The sequence below is a fragment of the Epinephelus moara genome, chromosome 16, assembly GCF_006386435.1.
Source record: "Epinephelus moara isolate mb chromosome 16, YSFRI_EMoa_1.0, whole genome shotgun sequence".
Classification (NCBI taxonomy): Eukaryota; Metazoa; Chordata; class Actinopteri; order Perciformes; family Serranidae; genus Epinephelus; species Epinephelus moara.
In genome coordinates this window covers 35,507,631-35,533,216 of record NC_065521.1, presented here as the reverse complement: position 1 = coordinate 35,533,216, position 25,586 = coordinate 35,507,631, and the positions used below count along the sequence as shown (strand labels likewise).

At 38.3% G+C, this 25,586-nt stretch overlaps 2 protein-coding genes across 2 annotated transcripts; both read right to left on the bottom strand.

The window, feature by feature from the left end:
• Positions 1-11,073: 11,073 nt before the first annotated feature.
• On the bottom strand, positions 11,074-15,183 carry LOC126403017 (acidic mammalian chitinase-like). Its single transcript, XM_050065406.1, has 11 exons — positions 15,053-15,183; positions 14,944-14,970; positions 14,607-14,811; positions 14,475-14,531; positions 14,222-14,387; positions 14,011-14,135; positions 13,801-13,924; positions 12,177-12,359; positions 11,922-12,038; positions 11,675-11,807; positions 11,074-11,551 (listed from the first exon to the last, which is right to left on the bottom strand). Exons 1-11 carry the CDS (start codon positions 15,075-15,077, stop codon positions 11,277-11,279), a joined length of 1,437 nt encoding a protein of 478 aa, XP_049921363.1. The 5' UTR covers positions 15,078-15,183; the 3' UTR covers positions 11,074-11,276.
• A 656-nt stretch (positions 15,184-15,839) lies between these two features.
• LOC126402345 (acidic mammalian chitinase-like) lies at positions 15,840-20,597 on the bottom strand. The gene is made up of 11 exons (XM_050064245.1): positions 20,541-20,597; positions 20,407-20,436; positions 19,384-19,588; positions 18,932-18,988; positions 18,667-18,832; positions 18,428-18,552; positions 17,895-18,018; positions 17,614-17,796; positions 17,344-17,460; positions 16,241-16,373; positions 15,840-16,126 (listed from the first exon to the last, which is right to left on the bottom strand). The coding sequence occupies exons 1-11, from the start codon at positions 20,563-20,565 to the stop codon at positions 15,840-15,842; spliced, it is 1,452 nt and encodes a 483-aa protein (XP_049920202.1). The 5' UTR covers positions 20,566-20,597.
• Positions 20,598-25,586: the final 4,989 nt, after the last annotated feature.

Here is a 25,586-nt window from a genome sequence, read left to right as displayed (position 1 = left end):
ACCTCTCCCTCAGTGTCTGCTGGGATAAGCTATAGCCCCCTTTCCTGCCCCCCCAATAAATAAACTAGAAAAGTGCACCTAGTATGGTGCAGTCGGCTGGGCATTTCAGAATCATCACAGAAACTAATGAAAATACACACTTTTTTTTTTTGACAGAGCCATGGCGCATGGCACTGAGCCATCATGTTCTCATTGCAACTCATCAAATACCGGCACTCTGTCAGTAGACCTACACATCAAAATATGACGCATTAGGTACCCTCCTGCATCAGCTTTGGAAGTTTACGGACGGCATGTCAATTTCCGCTCATTACATGCATTGTCTTTTCAAAATACTCTTCCATTTCCATGTACACTTTCACTCGTTACATGCAGACAGTCTTTTCTAAATAAACTAACAACACAAGTAAAACACTTAGTTTTTAGGTCTACTCCCTTGGACCCTGGGCAACTAAACTTTGTGGTTCAGTTTAAGCAACAAAAGCAAGTGGTTAGGTGTAGAAAAAAACATCATGGTTTGGCTTAAAATAAGTACAGTTATTACTAACATAATGCCAAGTCATGTGACATATGTCATGGGCCATACGTCACTAGTGGTGATTGAAATTATGACTTTGTTTCACACAGAAACGAACAGCAGGCCCCTGGGTGAAAGTCCAGTGTTTGTTTGACCCTTCTCTTTTATACACTACGATAGTTGCCCAATGTGTCAGGAACTGCCGCCACCCGGTGTGTATCATACCACCTGGAAGGGTGCCTCTGTGCATTGTTTGATGCCGAGATCCACTGACAAAGTGTGCAATTTGACAAGTTGAGAGTGAGATCAGGCTGACAGAGCCAATCAATGTCTCCTGCTGACAAGCAGGCACATATGGGGAATATAGATACTAGATTATTATGAGGATTAATGTATATTTAATGACTAAAACACAGCCACAATTCTGTGACTATTGTGTTCATAACTGGACTTTTGACAGTATTAACTTTGTCTGTAGGCTACAGTACAACAACGTAGGCAATAACAACAATAAACACAACTAAAACAGACAACAAAAGAAACCATTTAACTTCATAGCCTACTCACTCAGTTATGGTAGAAGCACAAATATCAAGGAGAAATGATTTAATCAACAACATCTGTGATTCTACAAAATCGTATAGGCAAAACACTCCACTTCTGAAACACTGCCAGTGTGGTATGCAACAGACAGAACAAAACAAGGTTGCAGTCACGCACAGTGGAGAGCTGCACCTACAGTCAAGGTGGCAGGTAAGATAACAAAAAATGGGGATTTATTCATCTTGCATCATGCCTAACATCAGTGGATCATTATATTGTGGAATTAATCTGCAGATTCTGTGGATCAAAATCAAAAAGGATCAAAAAAGGACCAAAATGTTCTATGAATGTCAGCTCTGGGGCCAAGATGAAGGCGAAGATGTGTCCTGCAACAAATGGCAAGTGTTGTTGTTTTAAGCCAAGACCATATCAGGAAAACTTGCTGCCCCTTCCTGCCAGTTAAGAGGAGTAAGGAGTCAGCAGCTATAATGGTATAAAAAGTCAGTAAAACAGGTTTTTATAAATCACTGCTACCACAAGAAATCCCTCAGCATACAGTCATAAACGTGCACACAAAATATGAGGCTGATGGGTCCAGCAGTTTGCAGGATTAGCTGCAGTCAAACATCTAGTTTTCCAGTGTTCCTTACCTGCAGTTAGAGTCAGCTTGCACATGTTGTCACTATGGATAAGCAGAAATAGAAACATTTGATGAAACATTTGTGTTTTTTGCATTTAGGCAGCCATTAAACAGTCAAGTTGCGACTGTCACAAATGATTTGTGTTGTGGAAAAAATGTTGGATAGCAGGATGGTTATTGCTCAGCACAGTTTTAATATCTGCTTCAGCTATGACAGTTTGAAAGCATGTTGATAATACTGGCAGGAAAAATCAACTATTCCATCACATAGTCAAACCCAAGCAACTGCATCAGTAATATTTGTGTCCTCTTTTTATTGGTCACACGATACATTCACTTACCTTTGTCAGGGTGGTGGTAAAGTGATATCAGTGATCAAACAGCATCTGGAATCATTGAAGTACAGATCAGATTGTTTTATTACAACACACAAAATCAAATTGATGTAACTAAAAAACAGAAATTAAGGGATCAGAATGAAGAGAAAAATGTGCCAAAACAAATGTCACAAGTTCAGGAGGGGAAAGGACAGAGTGCTCAGCAGCCATTCGCAGAGCCACAGCCAACAGCTGTGTTGTAAACCAGTCTTCAGTCTTGTTTACAGCCCTACAATGTCAGTAAAGCTCCTGCTTGGATATCGGACTGCTTGTTTTTATCCCATAGTATCATTCGATCAGTAAATTGCCTGTGTAATGTGACAACACAGCTTCAAGACTGAGGTTGCTCACTATCTGTAGATAATTGGTTCAACATATAATTAAAACTCTATTAGATACAACAAATTTAAGAAAATAAAAGGTCTGCACAGTAACCACTGGTTCACACTCTGTCCCTAAAATCCATACATTGCAACAACAAATACAATTTTTTTTTTTAAAGAAAATAGAGTAAAAGAGACACTTACAGAGATAATACCAGAAGAAGCTTATATTGTCTCTCCGCTGTGACTGATGAATGACAGAATGTCTGACTGATGTGTTATTAAATTGTTATTAAACAGCTGGCAGGGTGTGGCAGTTAACTCTTCTACCTCCGATAAGGAGGTCATGTTTTTGGTTCTGTTTGCTATTTGCTTTTTTTGTTCATTTGTCTTTCTGTCTGTTGGCAGGATTACAGAACAACTACTTGCCTGATTTTCATGAAACTTGGTGGAAAGGTGGGTGAGGGCAGAACCCATTATGTTTTGGAGTGGATCTGAATCACAGGGCAGTTACACAACTAATTTTTCACTTCATGCCAGGCCCTTTTGACTCAGACTTTAAATTTAGGTCACTGAAATAGCATTAAACCACTTTGATCAAATCACTGTGTGTTAAGGAGAATATTTCCCTTTTATAGGGGTGAGACAGAGAGCCCTGCATTCATTAATTTATTCATTAATTTATTCAATGAACTTGAAAATTGTATTTGAAAAAGTTACTAAAAAGTGATGGGAGACAAAGTGGCAACTACATATAATTATATGCAAACCCACAAATCTGCAACCTTAAGTAATCTGTTTGCAGTACATGAGGCTTATTGGGAGGGGTATGTATTGGCCCAAACATAATCACCATAAATCAAACAGGGATAAACCATCAAATAAAATAGGTGATAAAAAAGTTACTGATTAAACATAATTTGTTGATAGTCCCTGATGATATCAATTTTGTTGTGAACAAAATCAATATGTTTTTTGTAACATAGCAACAAACTAATTGGGAAAAGGAGATTTACAAACTAAGAAAAATCATTAATATGAGTAGGAGATAATTAGGGTCCTAATATCGACCCTTGTGGTACTCCACATGTTATATGCAAGCAGACTCTCCTGGAGCTGAGAATGAAGCCAACAAGCAAGTGCCAAACACTGCAGTTCTTTGGACGGCTGCTTGTGGCTGGCTACAGAAGTGAATCAATCGCCGTAGACCTCCCTGTGTTAAAATGCCCAACTTTACAGTGCCTGGTACAAAAAACAGTTTTGCCTAATTTATCCCTTAATCCTCTTAATGACAACTGTACAGGGAGTTGAATTTTTATGACTCACCTGTTCACATTTTATTAAGGCTTAAAGTTACACATAATTAAGGGCGGCTCGCTTTGAGTGACAGGCAGGCTGCCAATAGTGTCCCTGCCTTCTCAGTCAAATCCACCCCTCACTCCTCCACAGTGCAGCTTCTCACCCAAATATGGTCACTTCTGGCTCCAGACGGCCGAAGTGCCAAACTTGAGACTTCAGAATGGGAGTCCACAAACCAGTGGGTGACGTCATAGCTACGTCCAGTGTTTCTACAGTCTATGGTTATATGAACTATTTCTAAAGCCAGCCATTAAAAAACAAAACAAAACTGTACTGCTTTAAACATGATAACAGTGTCAGAAAGTTCTAAACAAATACCAAGCACAAATTTAATGCAATTTATAGCTACGTGTATTTTGTCAACAAGTTGTAAAAACACCATGAATAAATAATGGCATATTTTAGATATTAATATTAATATCTTTATGAGGAATGGCAGAACTCCTGAGGTCCCAAAATATAATTAGACTCTTCTTTAACTAATGAACTTGGCATGGCCAGCAGAGGTAGCAGAAGTGGGTTTTTTCAGTGTTTAATAACATCCCTTACTCCATCTGCAGTAGTTGGGGTGGATCAAATTGCAAGTTACACTAATGAAAATTTACGCTTAATTCAGTACAAACTCATGACAAGAATATACTATAGTAGAGACAAAATTCATAAGTTTGAAAGTAGCTCCTCAGATAGATGTTTAAAATGTGGCACCCAGAGTGACTCCCTCATCCATGCCTTCTGGTATTGTGAGGAAACTAGAAAGACTTGGGAGAGTATTGAAAGATGGATGTCTATATCTTGTAACATCAAAGTTGTATTTTCACTAATGATTTGTATCTTCCAAAATGTGGAGAAAGTAAGGTATCCAACTGGCTGGCAAATTCTTTTTTCATCATTAGTTTACAAAAAGCTTATACTGCAAAATTGGAAAAATGAGGAAGCACCTACAATTCAAAAATGGAAAGCATTAATGACATATTATTTGAGCATTGAGAGGACAATGTCGGAGGACAGTAAGAGAGAGAAACAATTTAACAAAATATGGAGTTTAATTTATGAAGCTCTGTAGACTGAGGGAGCCTGCAAGATCACCACATCCAGCCTGCATGAATCAAGGGAACCCTGTGTCTGGTGTCAGTTCTGTCCTGTTCGTTGCCCTTGTGTGTCTGTGTGTCTGTATGTCTGTGGCTGTGTGGGTGAGTGTGGGTGTCCGATAAATATGTATATGAGCATGTATGTATATGAATAGGGATGAAGTGTTACCTGTAATGATGATCGCAAGTAACTGTATAGTTGCTAACTTGATTTCTTAAGATAAGTGATGGTAAGTTAACATTGAAACATGGAATGTATTGGATGCAGACCCTCATTCAGTCAATAATAATAATTATAAAAAACAAATTGCAAGTTACAAAGACATGGGCGTTCCAAGAAATCTAAAAGACTAGACAAAGTGTTTTCATTTTTATTAAAGAAGGGAGCACCAACATTAGAAAAAAAGGACAAGTCCCATAAATATTTTATATCTCCACTGATCCAATAACAGCAGGTACCCAATAACAGGTCTTTTTTGTGGCAGACATTTCGACGTGTCAGAGCAGGAAGTGTACAGGTCTTAGTAATAACGTTGCTAACAGCCTCAGGCCATGTAGCTGGCACAGTTTCAGTTTACGGTTTTGTGAGAACCGGCTAGTAACATAACTATTGTCATCCTCATAATTAGTTATGCCTAAGTTCCCTGCTATGACAGAAATGCCTGCTGTGTCTTCTTTGTACATTCAGTACAGAATAATATAATCAGAAGTACAAAATCAGCATGGTTGCCAGAACATTATGTAGAAAAGAATCCAGGAGTACAATATGACAAAGAGACAGTTTACTGTTTGTTCTGCTTGCAGTAGCTCACTGACACATGGTTGTAATGAAACCAGCCATCCAGCGTGAGGAGGCCAACCCAGCCTCATTATTTACTGAATAAGTTATCCTTCAATGGATTCTCTATTAAATTAAATACTCAGTGTGCTGCCATAACTATGCTGGTTCAGCTTTTGCCCTAAACCTGCCTTGTGTTCCCCTTATACATCTCATACATACTGTATCTCTTCCAATATGAAAGAGGCCCTGGTTTTTCTTGAAATCTGATTTTCTCAGCCGCAGTCATCAGTCATTACTCATGGCAGACCAGGCTAGTTTGACCGTTAGTGCTAGCTACTGAGAAAGGAGAAAGAAACATGGATAAAGCCGATAAAAAAGAAAGGGTGGCGCAGAAAAATCTTGAATAAAAAAACTTAAATCTTTACAAGAAGAGGCAGCAAAGTGCTCCAAAATAACCGACCTGTTGGGCAGCGGCGTTGGTCAACGGGCTGAGGCTGCTGGTGTTGCTAATGACGGAGATGGAGCTGGAGCCGACAGTGTCATAGCAGGTGCATTAACGTTAGCTAACATTTGAGTGTGTAATGTGCAAGGTTGGCTTTGGCAAATTACATATTTCTTCTAGGTGTCCGGTTCAAGAGGCCAACTAGCCTACTAGGTATTGCATTAAGTCATTATAATTTAAATCTGTACTAAAAGATAATATGTGCTTGCTTTTTTCCTGTGGATGCATCATGCAATTAACATTAGGTGGTGCTCCCAGTCCCGAGGACAATGAAGCTGAGGGACAGACTAACCCCAGCCGTGATGAGGAGGAGGAGGATGAGACCAGAAATATGACAGGTGCAATGTGAAGGCATAGCTTACTATGCATTACATTTTAGCCAGAGGAAAAACTTTTTAGTAGTATTAAGTGGGATTTTTTTGTTGTAGTAATAAGTTGACTAAAGGGCCTGTTTCCCAATTTATACCTCCTTAGTTCATGGCTGTGAACCATGGAGATATAAATTGGGCTCATGTAATACAAGACCAGGGCTGGGCAGACAATTATATTGTGCATAAAATTAGATGCATTAGGACAGAGTCATATGCTCTTATTTTAAGTTGAATAATAAGCACATAGCAATTTGTGGCCAGTTCATTATTGCATTTATTTTATAGTCTGTAATTACCTGGAAGGTATAAGCCTGTATGCCTTGAAGTTGGTTGTTTCAGTCTCTGAATATTAGCATTGATTTTACTTTTGACTTTGTATGATAATTAGTCAGTGCGTTTATGTAGTGTGTACAAGCATATAGAGGATTATAGGTAGAAACGCGTGGGCCAGTGTGTGGGCCGGTGCGCCTGAATGTCCCGGGCTACATTTGTGTCCCAGTCCGTCCCTGGTTGTGGGTATCCATTTGTCACAACATGTGTTTACACATAAAGTAATTCCTAAAAAATAAGTTCAGATGGCCCACTGAATCTAGGAGGTATCTCCCATGATAAATATCTGGTGTATGATGGGTTTCCATGAAAATTTTTTATTTTTTTTTTTAAAAAGACCTGCCTGGAACATCACAGCTCAACTCTCCCTCCCTGTCCTGCCTCACAGACAGATTTAGAGAACACATTAATGACCCAGAGTTGAGGTCGAACACCAAACATGCATTCTAAACCTCTGAGGTCAGAAGGCTCAACATCACCTCCTCTCGTCTTCTTTGAGTATGCACAGCACAGTGCATACTTGCATCACTTGTGCTCCTGTGTATACCTAGCTGTTAGTTTGTTAGTTACCCACGTTGGTCCCTGTGAGACACATGGCTGCTTACCTATTGGCAACGTGTGTAAACTTTGCTTAGAAGTGGCATTTCTTGGGCAGTTCAGTAGCTCAGTGGGCACAGCATGCACCCCATGTACAAAGGCAATGTCCTTGCCGCAGCAGCCACGGGTTCGATTTCAGCCCATGGCTCTTTGCTGCATGTCGTCCCCTCTCTGTCTCTCCCCTTCACACTTGAAACTGTCCTCTCATTAAAAGGTAAAAAGCCCCAAAAATGAACCAGATCCTGCCTTCCACACAGTGATGTGTGATTATGCCTAAAAAAAAATATATATATATATATATGTATATACACACACACACACACACACACACACACACACACACACATATATATGCATATACAATGTACAGAGTATATCTAACTTCTATACAATACAATTTTCAGTACCACTGGAGAAATTATATTATATATATTATTATATTGATACATCTATTTTTTTTTTTTTACATATATATATTTTTGACAACACTAATGAATATGTGTGTGTGTTATATGTGTATGTATGTATTTACCTCCCTTTATCCTCTATTTTTGTCTTCTTTCGCTTCCTAGTCACCCTCTATTATTAACACGCCTCAAAGGGCAGTGCAGTTCTGCACGTGTGGCATACAGGTTAAACAGATCCAGGCTGCAGCAGGGGTGAAACGAGGACAAACGTTTCCTCAGAAGTCACATTTTGGACATTCTGATCACTGGGTGTGATTTGGCACATATTTAATTGGGTGTAATTCACAGCATTCCTTTTTTCAAGTTATGCAAGCCATTATTGCACGTTGCCACACCCACACCTCGTCATTAAATCATATGAGCATAATGGACGTCAGAACAACTGCATGACACACACATTGTTGTGCCTGTCTTGTTAGTGAAAACACTTGAAGATGACTGAAATAAAAAACATTTATGAGCCTGAGGACTTTCAGGCAACATTCTTAAGAGGGCAGAGCATTAATAAACTGTTAATAGCCTAGTCACTAATTGAGCTGTGGCATTTACATCATTGGTGTGTCTGCTATTCAAAGGATGTTTTCCTGATTAAGGCCTCTATTCTGCAGCCATATTTAAAGGGATAGTACAGATGTTTTGAAGCAGGGTTGTAATGGGGTACTTTCCCATAGTCAGTGTGTTCTATACTGTAGTTGTCAGTTGGCGTGCCTCCAGTTTGGAGAAGCAGGAGTCCAACACAGAAGCTAAGCAATCTACAGCTGTGGATGGAGGTCAGCAACAAGACATATTTTACCCACCTTAAAAAAATCCCTCATAAAAAATCAATAGCAGTTTAAGTTTATGCTAAAGTGAGAGTATTTTCACTATTTTACCTTTTCACCATAAAGTCCATTCTGACGGGAAAACCGTTAACAGCTTCAGTTTCCCATCAATGTTCTTGTCAAAGCCACCAGACTGCATTGAGAAAAACAGTAATTTTAGCTTGCTGAACACAGGAGCTGCTGGTCTACTGCTGCTTCGATAAATTAATTAGTCTGTGTCAAAGTGTGACTTCAGTGAATCTGAATTAACCCTTTTAAACACTCAAGTCACACAGAAACACAAACAAACCAGCTGATTGATGCAGTGGTTAGACCAGCAGCTCCTGTGTTCAGCTATGTTAAATCACTGTTTTTCTCAATGGAGTCTGGCTTTGAAGAGAGCAATATCATGGCTTTATTCTCCTGGTGGAAACCACTGTCTGACATAAAGGTGAAGCAGTAAAAATACTCTCAATATTGTGTACACTTAAACTGAACTATCCCTTTAAGCGTAGGTGAGCTAGGCGTCTCTAGTGCCTCACCACCACTGGGTGGAGAGGCACTAGAGACAAAGGAGAAGTCTTTTAGAATTAATTTTGGTGGCTCGCCTACTTTTAAAAGTCCTTCGCTAACTTACAATGGTACTAAACACCTGATGATGAGAAAAATCATACAGGCAAACTCTGACTCCACCTGCTGACTGCCACCTGTTTTGCTACCCCTCAGCTGAATTACCCACACTGCTTTCGAATAATCAGATGACTGCTATGCTATGTAATAAAATTTCATTCAAACATTATATTAACAGGTGCGTCCTCAACTCTAGATGATTGAGATCAGTATCCAGGCATATTCTGATAATCGGCTATAAATCCAGGCTTTGCTCCTGGAATGACAGCAGGTCATAAAGATTGGATTCTATCTTAGATGTTGTTTCATCATTTGTTGTTTATACTTGCTGGCCAGATTGGTCTGCTGGGTGCACCGGGTCACTGAGTATTGTAGTGCAAAAGTGCAAAAGTCAAACATTGTCTGGTCACAGCAATCTCACAAGGATGTATGAATATGTTTTGGGCTTTTGCCACTTGTGTTGGGATCAATGATTGATAATCACACCACAAACCTGTGCCTCAATCATCCATAAAGGCACAAAGTTAGACGTCAAGTGTTTTTCCTGTATTAAGTAGTTGTAGATACTTATGTAAACTAATGAATACAGTGCATTGATGGATTTTCTGTAGATGGTAACATTTGGTGTTTAAAAAAAACACGAATTTATTTGCATTTCTTTGTGTGTGTGTGTGTGTGTGTGTGTGTGTGTGTGTGTGTGTGTGTGTGTGTGTGTGTGTGTGTGTGTGTGTGTGTGTGTGTGTGTGCATGACTGGGTTGGTGTGTGAGTGTGTGTATCTATCTTTCTGCAGCTAATCACACAAACTACTGGACCAGTCAGCCTAATATTTTGTGTGCTCACGTATGACTGTACACTGAAGAACCTCACATGGTTGCAGTGATCCACAGTTTAAAAAAAAATGTTTTATTGACTGTTTAATACCATTATTGATTGCTGACTCCTCACTCCTCTTAACTAGCCAATAGAGGAGTCAAGTTTTCCGGAAATTGACTCGGCTAAATTTTTTGATTTGGTCATTTTTCGTTGATATTTGTGCTTCTACCATAAGTAAGTGAGAAGGCTATGTAGTTGAGTTTTTTATTATATTTTTTTCATTGTGTTTATTGTTATTTCCTTCTGTGTTGTGCTGCAGCCTACAGACAAGTTAAAAGTGCAGTTCAGTCTGACAACTCACGTTTTAAATGTTTTTTGTAGTAGAGTTTATAGACATGAGAGGGATGATTAAATATTTCCCCCCTAGGCTGAGCCTGCAGGTGGATACTAGTTTGGAGGTGGGGCTGAAAGAGCGAGCAGCAGTACCAGTGCAGGGCAGTAGCGGCATTGACCAGGCAGAGGGAGAGCTGGGAGGATTTAGCAGCTTAAGTAGACCGCAGATTGGGAGGGTGTGTTTTGTAGATGACATATGGAGAGTGATGTATGACGTGTGTGTATGAGTCAGTGCAGCTCGAGTTGACTGCCTGAACTAGCTCGCACGCGTCGCTCCATTTATGACATGGATCAAAGATTTGTGGCTGTGTTTTACTGGTTAAAAATGCATCAATCCTAATAATTATATTGTATTTTCTGAAACACGCTGCAGCTTCTCTGCTGGAATTAATAATTTATCGAGAGTGGCAGCGATCAGCTTTGGCAGCTGGAACATGGCCGCCCGGTGGAGGTGTTTTAACACAGGGGCACGGTGTTGTTTCAGCATATGTGAGATCCTCAGGTCTCAGCAGATATAAGACATGACAGTTCAGGCTTCTGATGAAGTACATAATGCCAACTTTAATTAATGTAATATTTACATTATGTATTTTTTACAGTAGTTTATATGTTGCAGTGTGATGGAAAGGAAAATAAATAAATCACAGGAAGTTTTAAGAAAAAAACCCCAACAATGATTGTTTCCTTACTGTTGATAACTACAGATATCAGAGCTTGTGGAACATAAAGTGATGTAACAACCTCTTAGGGCCAGTTGCAGCATTTGCAGCTGTCTTGAAACACCAAATTAGCTGGGCAGTTTTGGACCCAGGTGATGCCGTTGGCACAACTGTAAAAGGAACCTGGGGCATCGGTCTTGGCATAAATCCCACCAGGCTTTGTTGCACAGAAGTTGTCTGGGGTTTGGGATGAGGTAGGGGTTGTTGGTCTGGGATGAGGTGTAGCATGAGGCTTATCTGTGTGTGAGGGTGGAGTTACTATATTGGGGATGGTTCTTTTAGTGGGAAGGGGAGGAAGACCTGGAGAAATAATAGTAAATTATCAGTTTTCTGTACAGTCAAAATTCACAAATGTCAGTTAATTTATTTTGTGTGGATTATGAAAGAAAACACTTAAACTAGCAATAAGTAGTTTCTACTTACTCGGGTCTAAAAGAGAGCGGAGGTGGCTGAGGAGTGGGTAGTTTCCTTGTCCACAAAACTGTCCATTAAAGTCATCCAGATCCAGAGCCCAGACAAATGCTCCTCCAAATCTGTTGTCCTTTAGATAACGGACCTGAATAAATAATGATGGAAAAACTTCAGTAACAATGTATACAAGTTACCATTGTACAAGTTCTTGTATCTGGCAAAAGAAATGATGAACAGTTTTACTGAAACATATGGCTACCTTTGTCTCAAAACTTGCTTTGTTGTCATATCCAACCCACTCATTTTGTTTGACCGCATATGGAACTTTCTGGTCCTCAATCAACTGGACACTGGCCCCTTGAAGAAAAGTGCAAATCTGAAAAGAGGGTTAAATTTCAAATTTTAAACTATAGTATAAAAGCTCTGTTTGATGACTTTGTAATAAATATTATTTTATCAGTTACATAGAGTTACTAATAGACAGTTAAATGCAACGAGTTGTTTCCAGTTTCACCTCATAATAAGACCAGAATCCGCCCTCCCTCGTAAAAGTACCAGCAGTAGCAGGACCACTGGTTGGTGCTCCAACGCCACTGGATTGAGTAGACAGTCGAAATGTTCTCCCGTATGTAGCAAAGCCCATATTTAGCTTTTCAACAGGTGTTCCTTTGTCCCGCCAGTATCTCAAGGCAAAGTCCTGAAATGTGAATGATAAGTAACAGACAGAAGTCAAGTTTCCATCTAAATGTGACACAAATTTAAACCGAATTTCCAGATATGGGTGAGAGAAAATACAAATTATATTCATAATCAATATCATGATCATTTGTCAATGTCATATGCAATATCATTTTTTAATATCATGTGCAATACTGCTTCTCATTGTTATATCATTTACACTTTTTCCATATTTTATTCATTTTTAGTTTACTCTTCTACCTAACTTATTTTTTACGCCTTAAACACCTAAATCTTGGCATGAGTGAACCCAGGGTGGGGGAACCCTTCTGGCCGGAGTTTGCATGTTCTCCCTATGTCAGGGTGGGTTTTCTCTGGGTACTCCAGCTTCCTCCCACAGTTCAAAGACATGCAGGTTAAGTTAATTGGTGACTCTGAAATCTGAAAAAATGAATGAACTGAATTAAATTGAATATTAGGAGTTTGGCTCATTGAGAAAAACAGTTGGTGGTGTTCCAGTTGTCATTAAACCATTGTAGAAGAAGGCAGTGCAATGAGATCACATAATTAAAAGTGCCAGTCAAACCTCACTCAAAGGAAAAACAGATGGACATATGCCATTTCAAATTGGTCTCCCTCCCAGGGCTTCATAATGTGCCATTAGGGCAGTGTCCCCCGTTGTCATTACAGCGGTGCTGGGGGCACCCTCCCCTACAGATTCAAGGTTGCTGGACAGGGCATGCTGGAGACTGATTTGTTTGCCCACGGGCGGCTGCTGTGGCAGGGCCGCGTCGCCGCGTCCTTGATCTTCGGTTTTCCAGCGGACCGTTCGAGCAAGTCCGGCTTCTCTGCTGCTAACGCTGCTGCCGGGATACAGCTGAGGAGGCGCCGGCTGCTAATGCTATGTACTGGGACACTGCTAACGCTGCTTGCCGTGCTGCTGTAGCTCAGTCGTAACTGTAACTGATGCTGAGACTCTACTGACTGCGTGACTGCTAGACGGCGGTGGGTGGCGCAACAGGCCAAAACACAAATTCAAAACATAAACATGATTTGGGGACTGTAAAAATGTTTTTTAAATGCGAATATTCTGGCTGTACTATTGTTGTCGGTGAGATCAGCATGTTATATGAACCTTATTCCTTAGTCTCTGTGACATATTAGGAGGATTTTACAACTATTTGCTTTAGATTTCTTACATATAGCTCCTTTAAATCATGATAAATTTAAGTATTTATTTTGTTGCACTTTGTCAGATTTTACATTTAATGATGCCCCAATGTTTCCACCTCAGCCAAGCATAAATACCTTTCGCTATATTTCAATTTTCAGTGATTCCAATGGGGTTTTTTAAACACAAATTGAAAATCTGAATAAAATAGTTGGATGGAAATGCTCTTAACAAGAAAGAAAGAGACAAAGAAACTTTGCATCAGAGGAGAGTAAAGCTGAGTACTCACAGTACTTAAGTAAACGTGTTCCCCGGTGTCATGGGATCCGTTGTATAAGGGGCTGTGATGTCCTGTCACAGTCTCCCAGGTGCCATGAAAGTCATACGTCATCACATTAATAAAGTCCAGGTACCTGTTAAAATGCATGTGAAATCAGATTCACCCAAAACCGTGATGCCAGCTAATCATGGGAATAATGGGAGTAGATATTTGATGTACTTTGCCATCTCTGCGATTTCATAACCAGCATCGATAGTTCCTTTCCCAGCAGCCACAGCAGCAGAGACCATTAATCTGGGCTTGCCACTGGCTGTTCCCTCAGCCTGGTAAGCCTCTAGGAGTTCCTGTGCACCACAGAATCATGGTTAAGTCTCGTTGTGGTTCATGTTAAACATCATTTGAACATCAGAACAGTAATTTTGGATCTGACCTTGCATAACAATGTAAATCTCTGCTTGTCCTCCAGAGGACTTCCTCTTGCAGCGGGGTATTCCCAATCCAAATCAAGTCCATCAAAACCATATTCTCTCAGCAGTTTGATAGAAGACTGGATAAATGTATTTCGGTTGGCGGGTGTTGACACCATCGTAGTGAATCTGGGTCGTATTTTGGGGAGAGAAAATTGCTCTCAAGAAGACACAGTGCATTGATTATTATGGATTGTTTTATGTAAGATATCTTACTTTTGTGATCCAAAGTTCCAGCCTCCAACTGCCAACAGTGTTTTAAGATTTGGATTCCTGTGGGAACACACATATTTAGTTGGCTGTAATCACTATTTTGCACAATATAATGCCAGAATATCCTGCACTGACCTCTGTTTGAGTCCATCAAAGGATTTATAGAGCACATCATCGTTCCATTCTATGGTGGACAACTCATTTGCCTCGCTTATACCAGCAAAGGCATAAATCAGGTGGGTACACAGGTTTGGATCAACATTTAGAGGCATAAACTTCCCACTGCCAGGTCGGTACTGGGACCAGTTAGTGAAATAACACACCAGTCTAAGGGATGAGACTAAACGTAGTAGAGCAGAAAATGTTTTCATTAATCTTTGAAGAATAATCAGTGACTAGACATTTAACAATTTACACTTTGTTCAGGTGCTGCTAAGATTGTTCAGTATAAATTATGGATTCACAAACTCACCCAAACTGCCAAGGTAAAGACAGAGACCTTGAAAATTACAGGTTTAGTTAAATATTTGGTACAATAGATTTTGTATAAACAATTTTATGCCTTTTTTTGTGTGTCTTACCTGCAATCAGAATTAGCTTGGTCATGTTGCTTGTGTTTCGATTAGCTGTTGTTATGTAAAAAACAGAGCACCAAAAAGCTTTCTGTAGCTGACGAACAACACACAAACCATGGTAATCATTAACCAGGAACAAATTGAACGTCCCAAAGTTTGGACATTAGGCTGTTGCATCATCCAAGTAAGTCAAATAACAGAGGCTGGTAATAGAGTGAGTGATCCTTTGTAATCAATACAGTCTAACTCCCTCTGTTGCTGATCATTACTCAATATTTGGCCCATCTGACATTTATATCAACCGTGCATCTTGCACTTTGACTGGCATCAGTTCCACAATTTCTTCAAAAGCTTTGAACATTCTTAGAACATCCCAGATATCAGCTTGTGTTTTATTTTCTAAGATGTTTGGTGGCATTGAGTTCAGATGAGTGGACTTCAGTGTATGTTCAGGGTCAGCGTCCTGCTTAAAAGTGAATCCTCCTTTTACAAACTTAAAGCCAGACAGGCATATAAAAGCCAGTAGTGTATCTCAGTGTGCAGTGAAGTAGAAAGCAAACTGATATGGTTACAAAATCTTGTAAACAAATTGTTTTCCACATGAAAAAGTAGCAAGTTGAGTGCTGTTGTGCAGTCTTGTCTTATTTTTGTGAGGTAAACCTTTTTTGTTTCATGCCAGAGTCATGTGAACATGTTTTGTTCATTGGGGTAGTCTATGAATATGATTCTTTTAATCAAAAAAGAGACATTTTAGAAATAAGACACTTCTTTGTTTCAAGAATAACACATTTATTTAAGCCCAGTTGCAGCAGTTGCATTTGTCATTGAAAACAAGATTAGTTGGACATTGCTGGAGGTATGTGATTCCATGGAAACACTGATAAAAGGAGTTGCGGTTCTTGTCATTTACATAGAGGCCGTCAGCCTTCCCAGCACAGAAACTACCTCCAGAAATAACACCTGTGGTGGTCGTTTTGGCATCAGTAGTTGTGGGAGTGGTGGCAGTCGTGCTGGGTAAGCCTGGTCGGGTCGTAGTGATCCCTGGTGGATGTGTGGTTACAGGAGGTGGAGGTGGTAAGTCTAGTAAGATAAAAATAGAATTAAATTCAAGACATTATGGTAGGTTTTACCCGTAAAGTGGAGATGATAAAACTTTTACATGCCGTGCATTGTTGAGGTCTGATTTCTGTTTACCTGCATCCAGAAGAGAGCGCAGATAACCAATGAGGGGGTAGTTTCCCTGTCCACAGAACTGTCCACTGAAATCATCCAGATCTAGAGACCAGATGAAGGCTCCTCCATATTTGTTATGTTTCAGGTACCGTACCTGTGGAATATCAGATATGGAGAGTGCTGCAGTTTAAAATGCAAGCTCTGTTGTTTTATTACATATAACCAGTGTAACACATTGTTTGTAACGCATCCTAAGACCTTTGGAAGGGGAATGAAATTAGAAAAAAAACATTTTGTTTTTATTCATAGAATGCAAAAGAGTTTGATCACACTAATTGGTTAGTTTGGTGGTTTATTTTAATTACAGTCCAGTTAAAGATGAAATTATATTTGCGCTATTGCTGTTCTAAAATTTTGTGGCCCCTGAATGGTCTAGCTTGGCCTCATCCACATAAATAGAATTAATTTAAGAAAGCAACATTTCAAACTAAAAGAGATCTATGTCGGGCATTGTCATATAAATATCATAATATGTATATGTGAGTATCTGAAAATGGGGCAGCACAGTGATGCAGTGGTTGGTATTGTCGCCTCACAGCAAGAGGCTTCCTGGTTCAAACCCAGGGTGGGGGAGCCCCTCTGTGCAGAGCTTGTCAAAAGACATGCCGGTTAGGTTTATTGGAGACACACCCGTAGGTGTGAGTGTGAATCGTTGTCTGTATCTATGTGCCTGCGATAGTCTGATGACCTGTCCAGGGTGTACCCTGCCTCTTGCCCAATGTCAGCAGGGATAGCCTCTAGCCTAGGTGAAGTCAATATCAACATATCCTGCATGTCTTATCAGAAAATGCTACATTTGGAATAATGGCATAAAGCTTAATCAGAAATATCCATTCCGAATATGCTGTTTACATGACCTGTATCAAATTCATGTAGTCATATTTGGAATATTCAAATATTAGCGTACATGTAAAAATACCCATTGTAATCAGTTGTACCCAGCCCAAGTGCTAATTAAGGAAGCAAACTGATAGCTGGCGAGAAGTGGTAGCGATAAGCACCTTTTATCTTGCTTATATAATCTCCATAAACATAGATGTGGAGGATCACATGTTATTTATTACCTTGATTTCAAAGCTCTGCTTGTTATCAAACCCAACCCACTCATTTCCTTTAATGGCATATGGCACCATTTGCTCATCACTCCAGTGGACACTGCCTCCTTGGAGGAACGTGCAAATCTGTAGAAAAAAAAAAAGACACTTAATCACCTTCAACATGCTTTGTGATGTGATGAACTCTCTATTTATGTTGGGATTGTATTAATTAAATCTGAGTTCAGTTTAGTTATGTATCAGATTGTGCCTCAGTGTTGCTCTCATGTTGAACCTGACCTCATAGTAGGACCAAAACCCAGCTTCACGGGTGTAGGGCCCAGCAGAGGCTGCTCCACTAGCTGGTGCTCCAACGCCGTTTGCTGATGATGTTGTGCGAAATGTGCGTCCATATGTAGCAAAACCAAGCATGAGCTTTTCAAGAGGAGCTCCTTGGTCTCTCCAGTATTTTATAGCAAAGTCCTGTGAGAGGAAAATAAGATAATTTGTACTGAAAACTAAGACATGTTAGTTATTCAGCCTGTTGGGTACTGAGGATGATAACTGAGGATTTTACTCACCATATTGAAGTAGATGAGCTCACCCTGGTCGAAAGAGCTGCGGTACAGAGGGCTGTTGTGACCAGTGAATGGATCCCAGGCTCCGTGGAAGTCATAGGTCATGACATTTATGAAGTCGAGGAACCTGATAGACAAGCATATTGTCACAAAGTGCAAAAGAAAGCATTTGTTTTTTTAACTTTAAAGCTGTAGTTGGTAACTTTTATGAAAAGTAGTGTGTTGTCATATTTGCGGAAATTGTCACTATATTCACACAGCACTAAATGAGACAGATAATCTGTGGAAAATATCCTGTTCCTCTGCCTACTCTATACTTTTGCAGCACTTTTAAGGGCCATACTGCAGCTGAACCAAACCAACTAATCAGAGCTGTTGAGTCTCTAAGCAGTTTTCAATCGTATCAATCACTGCGTGTAAACAGTGGTCAGTGCTGATCAAATATGAATCAAGATTCAAATATGGCAAAAGCTATTTTCATAAAAGTTACCAACTGTAGCTTTAAAGCTAAATGACTCCCTGTCACAGAAACTCACTTTGAGACGTCAGCAATCTCATATCCATTGTCGATGTTTCCCTTTCCAGCAGCCACTGCAGCTGTGAGCAGCAGTCGTGGTCTTCTGGTCTCAGTGGCTTCTTTTTCGAAAGCGGCGAGTAATTCCTAAACAATGTGAGAATATTAAAAGTCACACTGCTGTAGTATCTCAAATCAGTGTTGGTGTGGCATCCTGTAGGGCTCTGTCATTACTGGGGAGGGGTAGATTTTCAAACTGACCTGACAGAGCACTGTGAACCTCTTCTTGTCTTCTGGTGGGCTTCCTCGTGCTCCAGGATACTCCCAGTCCAAGTCCAGCCCGTCAAAGCCATGCAGTCTCAAGAATTTGATAGAGGATTGGATGAATCTCTGGCGGTTGGCAGGGGATGCGACCATGATGGTAAATCTGTAAACATGTAAAAACAAGTTGGAGACATTGTTGATGGTGTTCTCATTATGAGATACAGCCTCAAAATTCCTTGCTGTTGAAGTGTTGTGGACTCACTGTGTACTTCCAAAGTTCCACCCACCAACGGCCAGCAGAGTCTTCAGCCGCGGGTTTCTGTGCAGAAATGTGCAAAAAAATGTAAATTCAATTCTTATATTCCATTACAATTAAAAGACCTGCATTCAAAATACAAATCAAAATGTTCTTTTCCTCCACTTTATGCATTCATTAAATAATAAAACTACATACCCTTACTTTACCCCCTACATTTTGCTTTTCCTTCTTCCTTTGTGCATGGGTTTGTGTTTTTTCCTGTAACCTATTTTTCTTTCCGCTTAGTTAAAATTCCACCACTGCAGTTAATCTACCAGTTTTTACAATCTCCATATATGGAAAATTTAATGACACCATTTAACCAACTTCCTCTCGACTGCTGATATGACTGCTTGTTGTGAAATAACAGTGCATACAACCACAGAAAGATGATAAAGCATGAAGGAAAAACTCACCTGTTCTTGAGATCATTGAAGGATTTATAGAGAACATCATCATTCCACTCATAGGGCGACAGCTCGTTAGAATGGCTGATTATTGAGAAGGCGTAGATCAGGTGCGTGCAGAGGTTGGGGTCTACATTGGCCGGCAGATATTTGCCGACACCAGGTCGATACTGGGACCAGTTGGTGAAGTAGCACACCAGTTTGGTGGAGGACACTTTTGGAGAGGAGAGAAATAATTAGAATCAAGTTTCTACTCAAGGTCAGGGTCATTAAAGGGACAGTTCACCCCATAATCAAAACTACATATATATCATCTTAACTGTAGTGTTATTCATCACTGTAGATTGTTCTGGTGTGAGTCGGAGAGTGTTGCAGATGTCCGCCCCCTCTTGAATATGATTGAACTAGATGGCACTCGGCTTTAGGTGCTCAAAGTGACCAAAAAAAATACATTTAAAAAACTCAACATCTATGTCTCTTTCCAGAAATCATGACCTGGTTATTGAAGATAATCCAGACCCTGGTGTGAGATGTTTCATGTAGGGACTATTTTCTCTCCACCTACTACACAGAAGGAAGCGTGTGTCTACTCATGGACTAGAGGCTTGCGCTCGTGGCAAAGCAAAATGTAAACATTAGTGGTGTCATCCTTGGCTGAGCTAGCTTGGTAATGAGAAGTGAGCTTGCAGTAGATGCTTCCTTTTGGCGGGTGTAATAGGAAGGAAGAAAATAGTTCTCACATGAAGCTGCTCACAACTAGATTGGTGGGTTATTTTTGCATAACCTGGTCATGATTTCTGGAAAGAGACATTGCTGTTGCAGGGTTTTTGTTTTGGTTATTTAAGCACCACAAGGTGAGTGCCATCTAGTTTGATTATATCTAAGAAAAGGCAGACATCTCCACGACAGATATCTCCAACACTCTGCAACTCACATCATACAAATCCAGATTGATAAACAGCACTACAGGTAGGAGGAAGAGTATGTATTTTTGATTTCAATTGTAAAAATAATTAAAAAATGAATGCATACCCATCTGGAGACACATCAAAAGGGACAGTCCTAAAAAAAAATACACATTTCAATTTATTTTCTTTTTATTATTTATTTATATACACAATATTACTGCCTTTGAATTAATGAACAACAGAGAGACTGCGACTTACCAGCCAAGAAGGCGAGTCGAGCCATGTTGTGTCAGCTGAGTCTTTTCCTCAGAGCTGCAACAATAAAAAGTGTTGTGTATCATAAATCTTTAAAAGATGGCATTATAATTTTTATAAACTGCAACTGACTCTACCGGCTGTAGTAATGCTGCACACAATAAAGCCCGTATTCATGTAAAATGTAGGCTACTAAAACTTCTGCGTGCTCATGACTTACCTGTTCTCAAGTGACTGGCTGGATGTGCTTGTGATCCACCTGTGAGTCCTTTTTATGGACGTGATAAGACAGGGGCAAAGGCTGCGTGACAGTGAGGTGTAATGGATGCTTCGGGAGTTGATAATTGCTGCTGTGAAATGGGTCATAATATGAAGATGACATGTCAGGAAGATTATGTTGGTTTTTACAGCCTGATAAATCTGGATCAGACCACATGAGGTTATGTAAACTTGCCTCTGTGATGTCTCTTAGATCAGGAGAGCTGGACAAATAATGCAGATAAGATGGCTTTGATACAGATCAACTGATCCTAACTGATACATTGTATTTTATATGGCATAAGGATTAAAATGGTTTCCATAGCACCAACAAGCAACACTTCTAAAGTGAACTTTAGATTAATGTATATTACACTTGCCTTTGTGTAAGTCCTGCTGCTTACAGCATTTGTTTGTGTTATAATCATGGTCGTAGATAACTGTCTTGGACTTGTGTTGAACTGGAGTTGAACTCGTCCCTGGCTCAGCCACTGTTGGCCTTTTCATCCGTCTAAAACTTCAAGTACTAACAACTAGCAGGTTATTTTTTTTAATGAATTGATTGGTTTGTCCTTGAAATGTCAAACAGCTGTTAAAAATGCTCATCATGATTTCTCTTAGCTCAAAGTGATGTCTTTAACTTTTTGACATTTCAATGGTCCAAAACCCTAAGATATCATATCATATATAACAAGAAAAGCAGTTTTACACTTTTTCAACCTGACTTTCAGTTTCAGTTTCAGGACTACACTGTGATATCTACGTGGATCCATGTCAAACACATCTAAGAGCATGATATTGTCAAAGGCTGTGTTCTTGCCTAGTCTCAATCTTGAATATCATTGTTTGGTCTGAGCCTTTCTTGATGTCCTTGACTTTGCATTGACCAGAAACTTAACAAAAGAAAAGCCTTGTGTGTTAATCATACTGATCAGAGGGGTACAATAATAAAAACTTGATATAGAGACAACAGTATCATGCCACAGGCCTGATAAACCTCAAAGCTTTTAGATAAGATGTCCTTTTCCATTAAGTCATATTATCCCTTGATGATGTAACAATTAGTTACCTTGCAATGCAGCCAGCAGACCAGAGTTCAGTAAGATAGCTGCTAATATTTTTTCAATTTCGCTTTATGCTGACAGATCAATTGATGCAGGCAGCTGTAGTTGAAGGAATAGTTCTACATTTTGGGTTGTTTTTGGCTTTCTTGCGAGAATGTTTGAGTGACTTGAGAAGACTGATATCACTCCCATCTGTATGGTAGATGTGAGGCTCCAGCCCGCTAACAAAGAGAGTTGTATTGATGTTCTCTTTTAACTCTGCAAGAAAACAAATGAGTAAATTAGGTACACACTTCTGTGATTCAAACACAGACACCTGCAAGCAGAAACCGGGGTGTCCACAGGGCCTTAAAAAGTATTAAAAGCTGATGAATCAATTGGCAAAAGTTAGGGCCCTTAAAAAGTGATAAAATAATAAAGTAATATGGCTTGTTTTCAAAATGAATATTTGTCCAAGGTGGTTATGTGCTAAAGTTTGCCTACATTTAAAGGTATACTTCGTTCTCCAAATGACAAGCTGTGTGTCAGTTACTCATCCTGTGTTGCTATTTTATGACATACTATGCTATCACTTTTTAAATGACTTTTTAGAAAATAATACTATATATATATACTATATACTATACAAAGCCTTTAAAAAAAAAAAAAAAATCCATACTATACAATGCCCTTTTTTAAATTCCATACTATACAATGACTTTTTACATAATTTTTCTATGATATGCTATACAATGGTCTTTCATATTTTTTAATGACATATTATACTATGACTTTTGTATGATTTTTTTTGATGATTTACTATGCTATTATCTAATTTATGGCATAATATACCCTGACATTATATGATTTTGTTTTTTATTTTTTTCTATTTTTTGTGGTGTACTATGGTATGACTTTTTATATGATTTTACTGTGGCATGATAATCAGGACTTTATGTGAGTTTTTTGGGGGGCATTTTATTTTACTTTTTTTTTTGGCATAATGTACTGTGGCTTTTTATATTATTTTTTATGGCTTACTATACTATGATATATATTTTGAGGATTTTATGAAATATTGTACCATCAAATTTTTAATGTCATTTCAATGACATTTTTATGACACACAATACTGTAACATTTTTTTATAATGTATTATACAATACTATACTATGACATTTTTTATGATCTTTTTATCAATCAATCAATCAATCAATCAATCAATCAATCAATCAATCAATCAATCAATTTTATTTATAAAGCCCTATATCACAAATAACAATTTGCCTCAGAGGGATGGAATAAAATGGTACATGTAGAAACCTCAGGAAGAGCAACTGAGGAGGGATCCTTCTTTCAGGATGGACAGACGTGCAATAGATGTCGTACAGAACAGATCAACATGATAAATTAACAGTAATCCGTATGACACAATGATACATGAAGAGAGATAGAGAGAGACAGAGAGAGAGATGCAGGACAGACAGTAGTGACAGTAGCTTACAACAACATTAATTTAAGTAATAATATTATGATAATAATTACGGCTATTGTGGTACAATATGTTGTCGGTATATATTAATATATGATAGCATATGTATGTGACAATAATCATATGTGTATAATGACAGTAGAAGTATGACTAATGATAACAGCAGCAGTAGGAGGCATCAGGCAGGACCACGGCAGCAGCACAACCACACTTTTTATGACTATACTATACAATGACATTTTTTATGACAATTTTATGTCATAATATACAACATTTTTTGGCAACATTTTTATGACCTTTTTATGACATACTATACTATGACTTTTCTTTTAATGACAATTTGATGTCAAACTATACTATGTCATTTTATTACATTTGAATGACATTCTATATTATGACCTTTCTTTATGACATTTTTATGACATACTATACTATTACATATTTTATGATATTTCCATGACATACTATACTATGACATTTTTATGACATATTTTACTGTGACACTTTTTACGACATTTTTATGTCATACTATACTGTGACCTTTTTTTATGACATTTTTATGTCATACTATAATTTGAAATTTTTTATGACATTTTTATGACATACTATACCATGACATTTTAAATGACATGTTTATACTATACTATTACATTTTTTATGATATTTTATGACATACTATACCATGACATTTTTTATGACCTTTTTATGTCATACTATTCTATGAAATTTTCATGACATTTTAATGTCATACCATACTGACATTTTTTATGACATATTGTACTATGACAGTTTTTATTTACATTTTTATGACATACTAGACAATGACATTTTTTATGACATTTTGTGATGTACTATACTATGACATTTTTTATGACATTTCTATGATATACTTTACTGTGACACTTTTTACGACATTTTAAAATGACATTTTTAATTACGTTTTTTATGACTTACTATACTATGACTTTTTTTAACACATCTTTTATGGCATTTTTATGACATAGTATACTATGACATTTTTGATGACATTTTTATGACACACTATACTATGACAGTTTTTGACATTTTAATGACTTACATCTTTAATGACATTTTCATATTTGTATACATACAAGGATACTTTTTTGATATTTTTGTCAAATTTTACTGACACTTTTTATGAAATTTCATGACACTATATTATGACATTTTTACGACAAAGTATATTTTTACTTCTTCTTTTTTTTACATTTTAATATTATACTACACTATGTGATTTATTATGACATTTTTATGTCAAATTATACTAAGAAGTTTTCATGACATTTTTATTACATACTACACTATGGCATTTTTATGACCTTTAATGACATACTGTACTATGACATTTTTATTACCTTTTAATGACATTATATTAACATACTGTACTATGACATTTTTTATGACATTTTTATGACGTACTATACTATGACATTTTTTATGACATTTTATGACATTCTATATTATGACATTTTTCTGTCATCTATATAACATGCTATACTATGACATTCTTTTTGACCATTTTGTGACGTACTTTACTATAACATTTTTTATGATATTTTTATGGCATACGATACGATGCCATTTTTTGATGAACTCTTTTTGACATACTATACTATGACATTCTTTTTGGCCATTTTATGACATAGTATAAAATAATTTTTATGACTTTATATGACATACTATAATATGACAGTTTTTTTTTTTTTTTTTTTACATTTTTATGACATACTTTACTATGACATATTTTGTGACATTTTGATGACATACTATACTATGACATTTTTTCATGTTCAATCAGTTAGTTAGTTTAAGTTCAATCCGGAAGACTTTCTTTGTGTTCATCCATTCACAATTCTCACCATCCCACTCTCACTGCTTCCTCCAATCAGCTGATCATGGGTGTTCACTCTTCTAGTTATCCAATCAAACTTTGCCATGATCTCTATCAGCCAATCAGGATGCAACTGCAAAATATTAAATCTGCTCTCTCTTCTGCTTCTGTCAGCTGTCATTTTAGGCAGAACTGTCACGCCCTCCATCACCTCGTTCACCTCCAGCCATCGTATCCAGAGTCCAGGACAAGCTCAAAAACGACTTATTCCTCTACTCATCCAGATCATTGGCACTTCTCCATCTTCTTCTCATCTCGTCTTCAACACCTTTACCACCACCAGCTTCTAGACCCCAGGGAGGTTCCCAACTATGGAATCATCACCCTCCATAAATCATACCATC

Bases quoted from the DNA above. Each gene is read 5' to 3' on its own strand.
- LOC126403017 (XM_050065406.1), bottom strand. From the start codon at position 15,077: ATGACCAAGCTAATTCTGATTGCAG. The intron at 14,812-14,943 runs GTGAGTTTGTGA...TACTACGTTTAG, and splicing joins TCTTTACCTTGGCAGTTTGG to TCTCATCCCTTAGACTGGTG. The intron at 12,360-13,800 runs GTGAGTACTCAG...TTCACATTTCAG, and splicing joins AACACGTTTACTTAAGTACT to GACTTTGCCTTGAGATACTG.
- LOC126402345 (XM_050064245.1), bottom strand. From the start codon at position 20,565: ATGGCTCGACTCGCCTTCTTGGCTG. The intron at 18,553-18,666 runs GTCAGTTTGAAA...CACATTGTTTAG, and splicing joins GGTTCACAGTGCTCTGTCAG to GAATTACTCGCCGCTTTCGA. The intron at 16,374-17,343 runs GTAATAAATAAC...GATATTCCACAG, and splicing joins AGCAGAGCTTTGAAATCAAG to GTACGGTACCTGAAACATAA.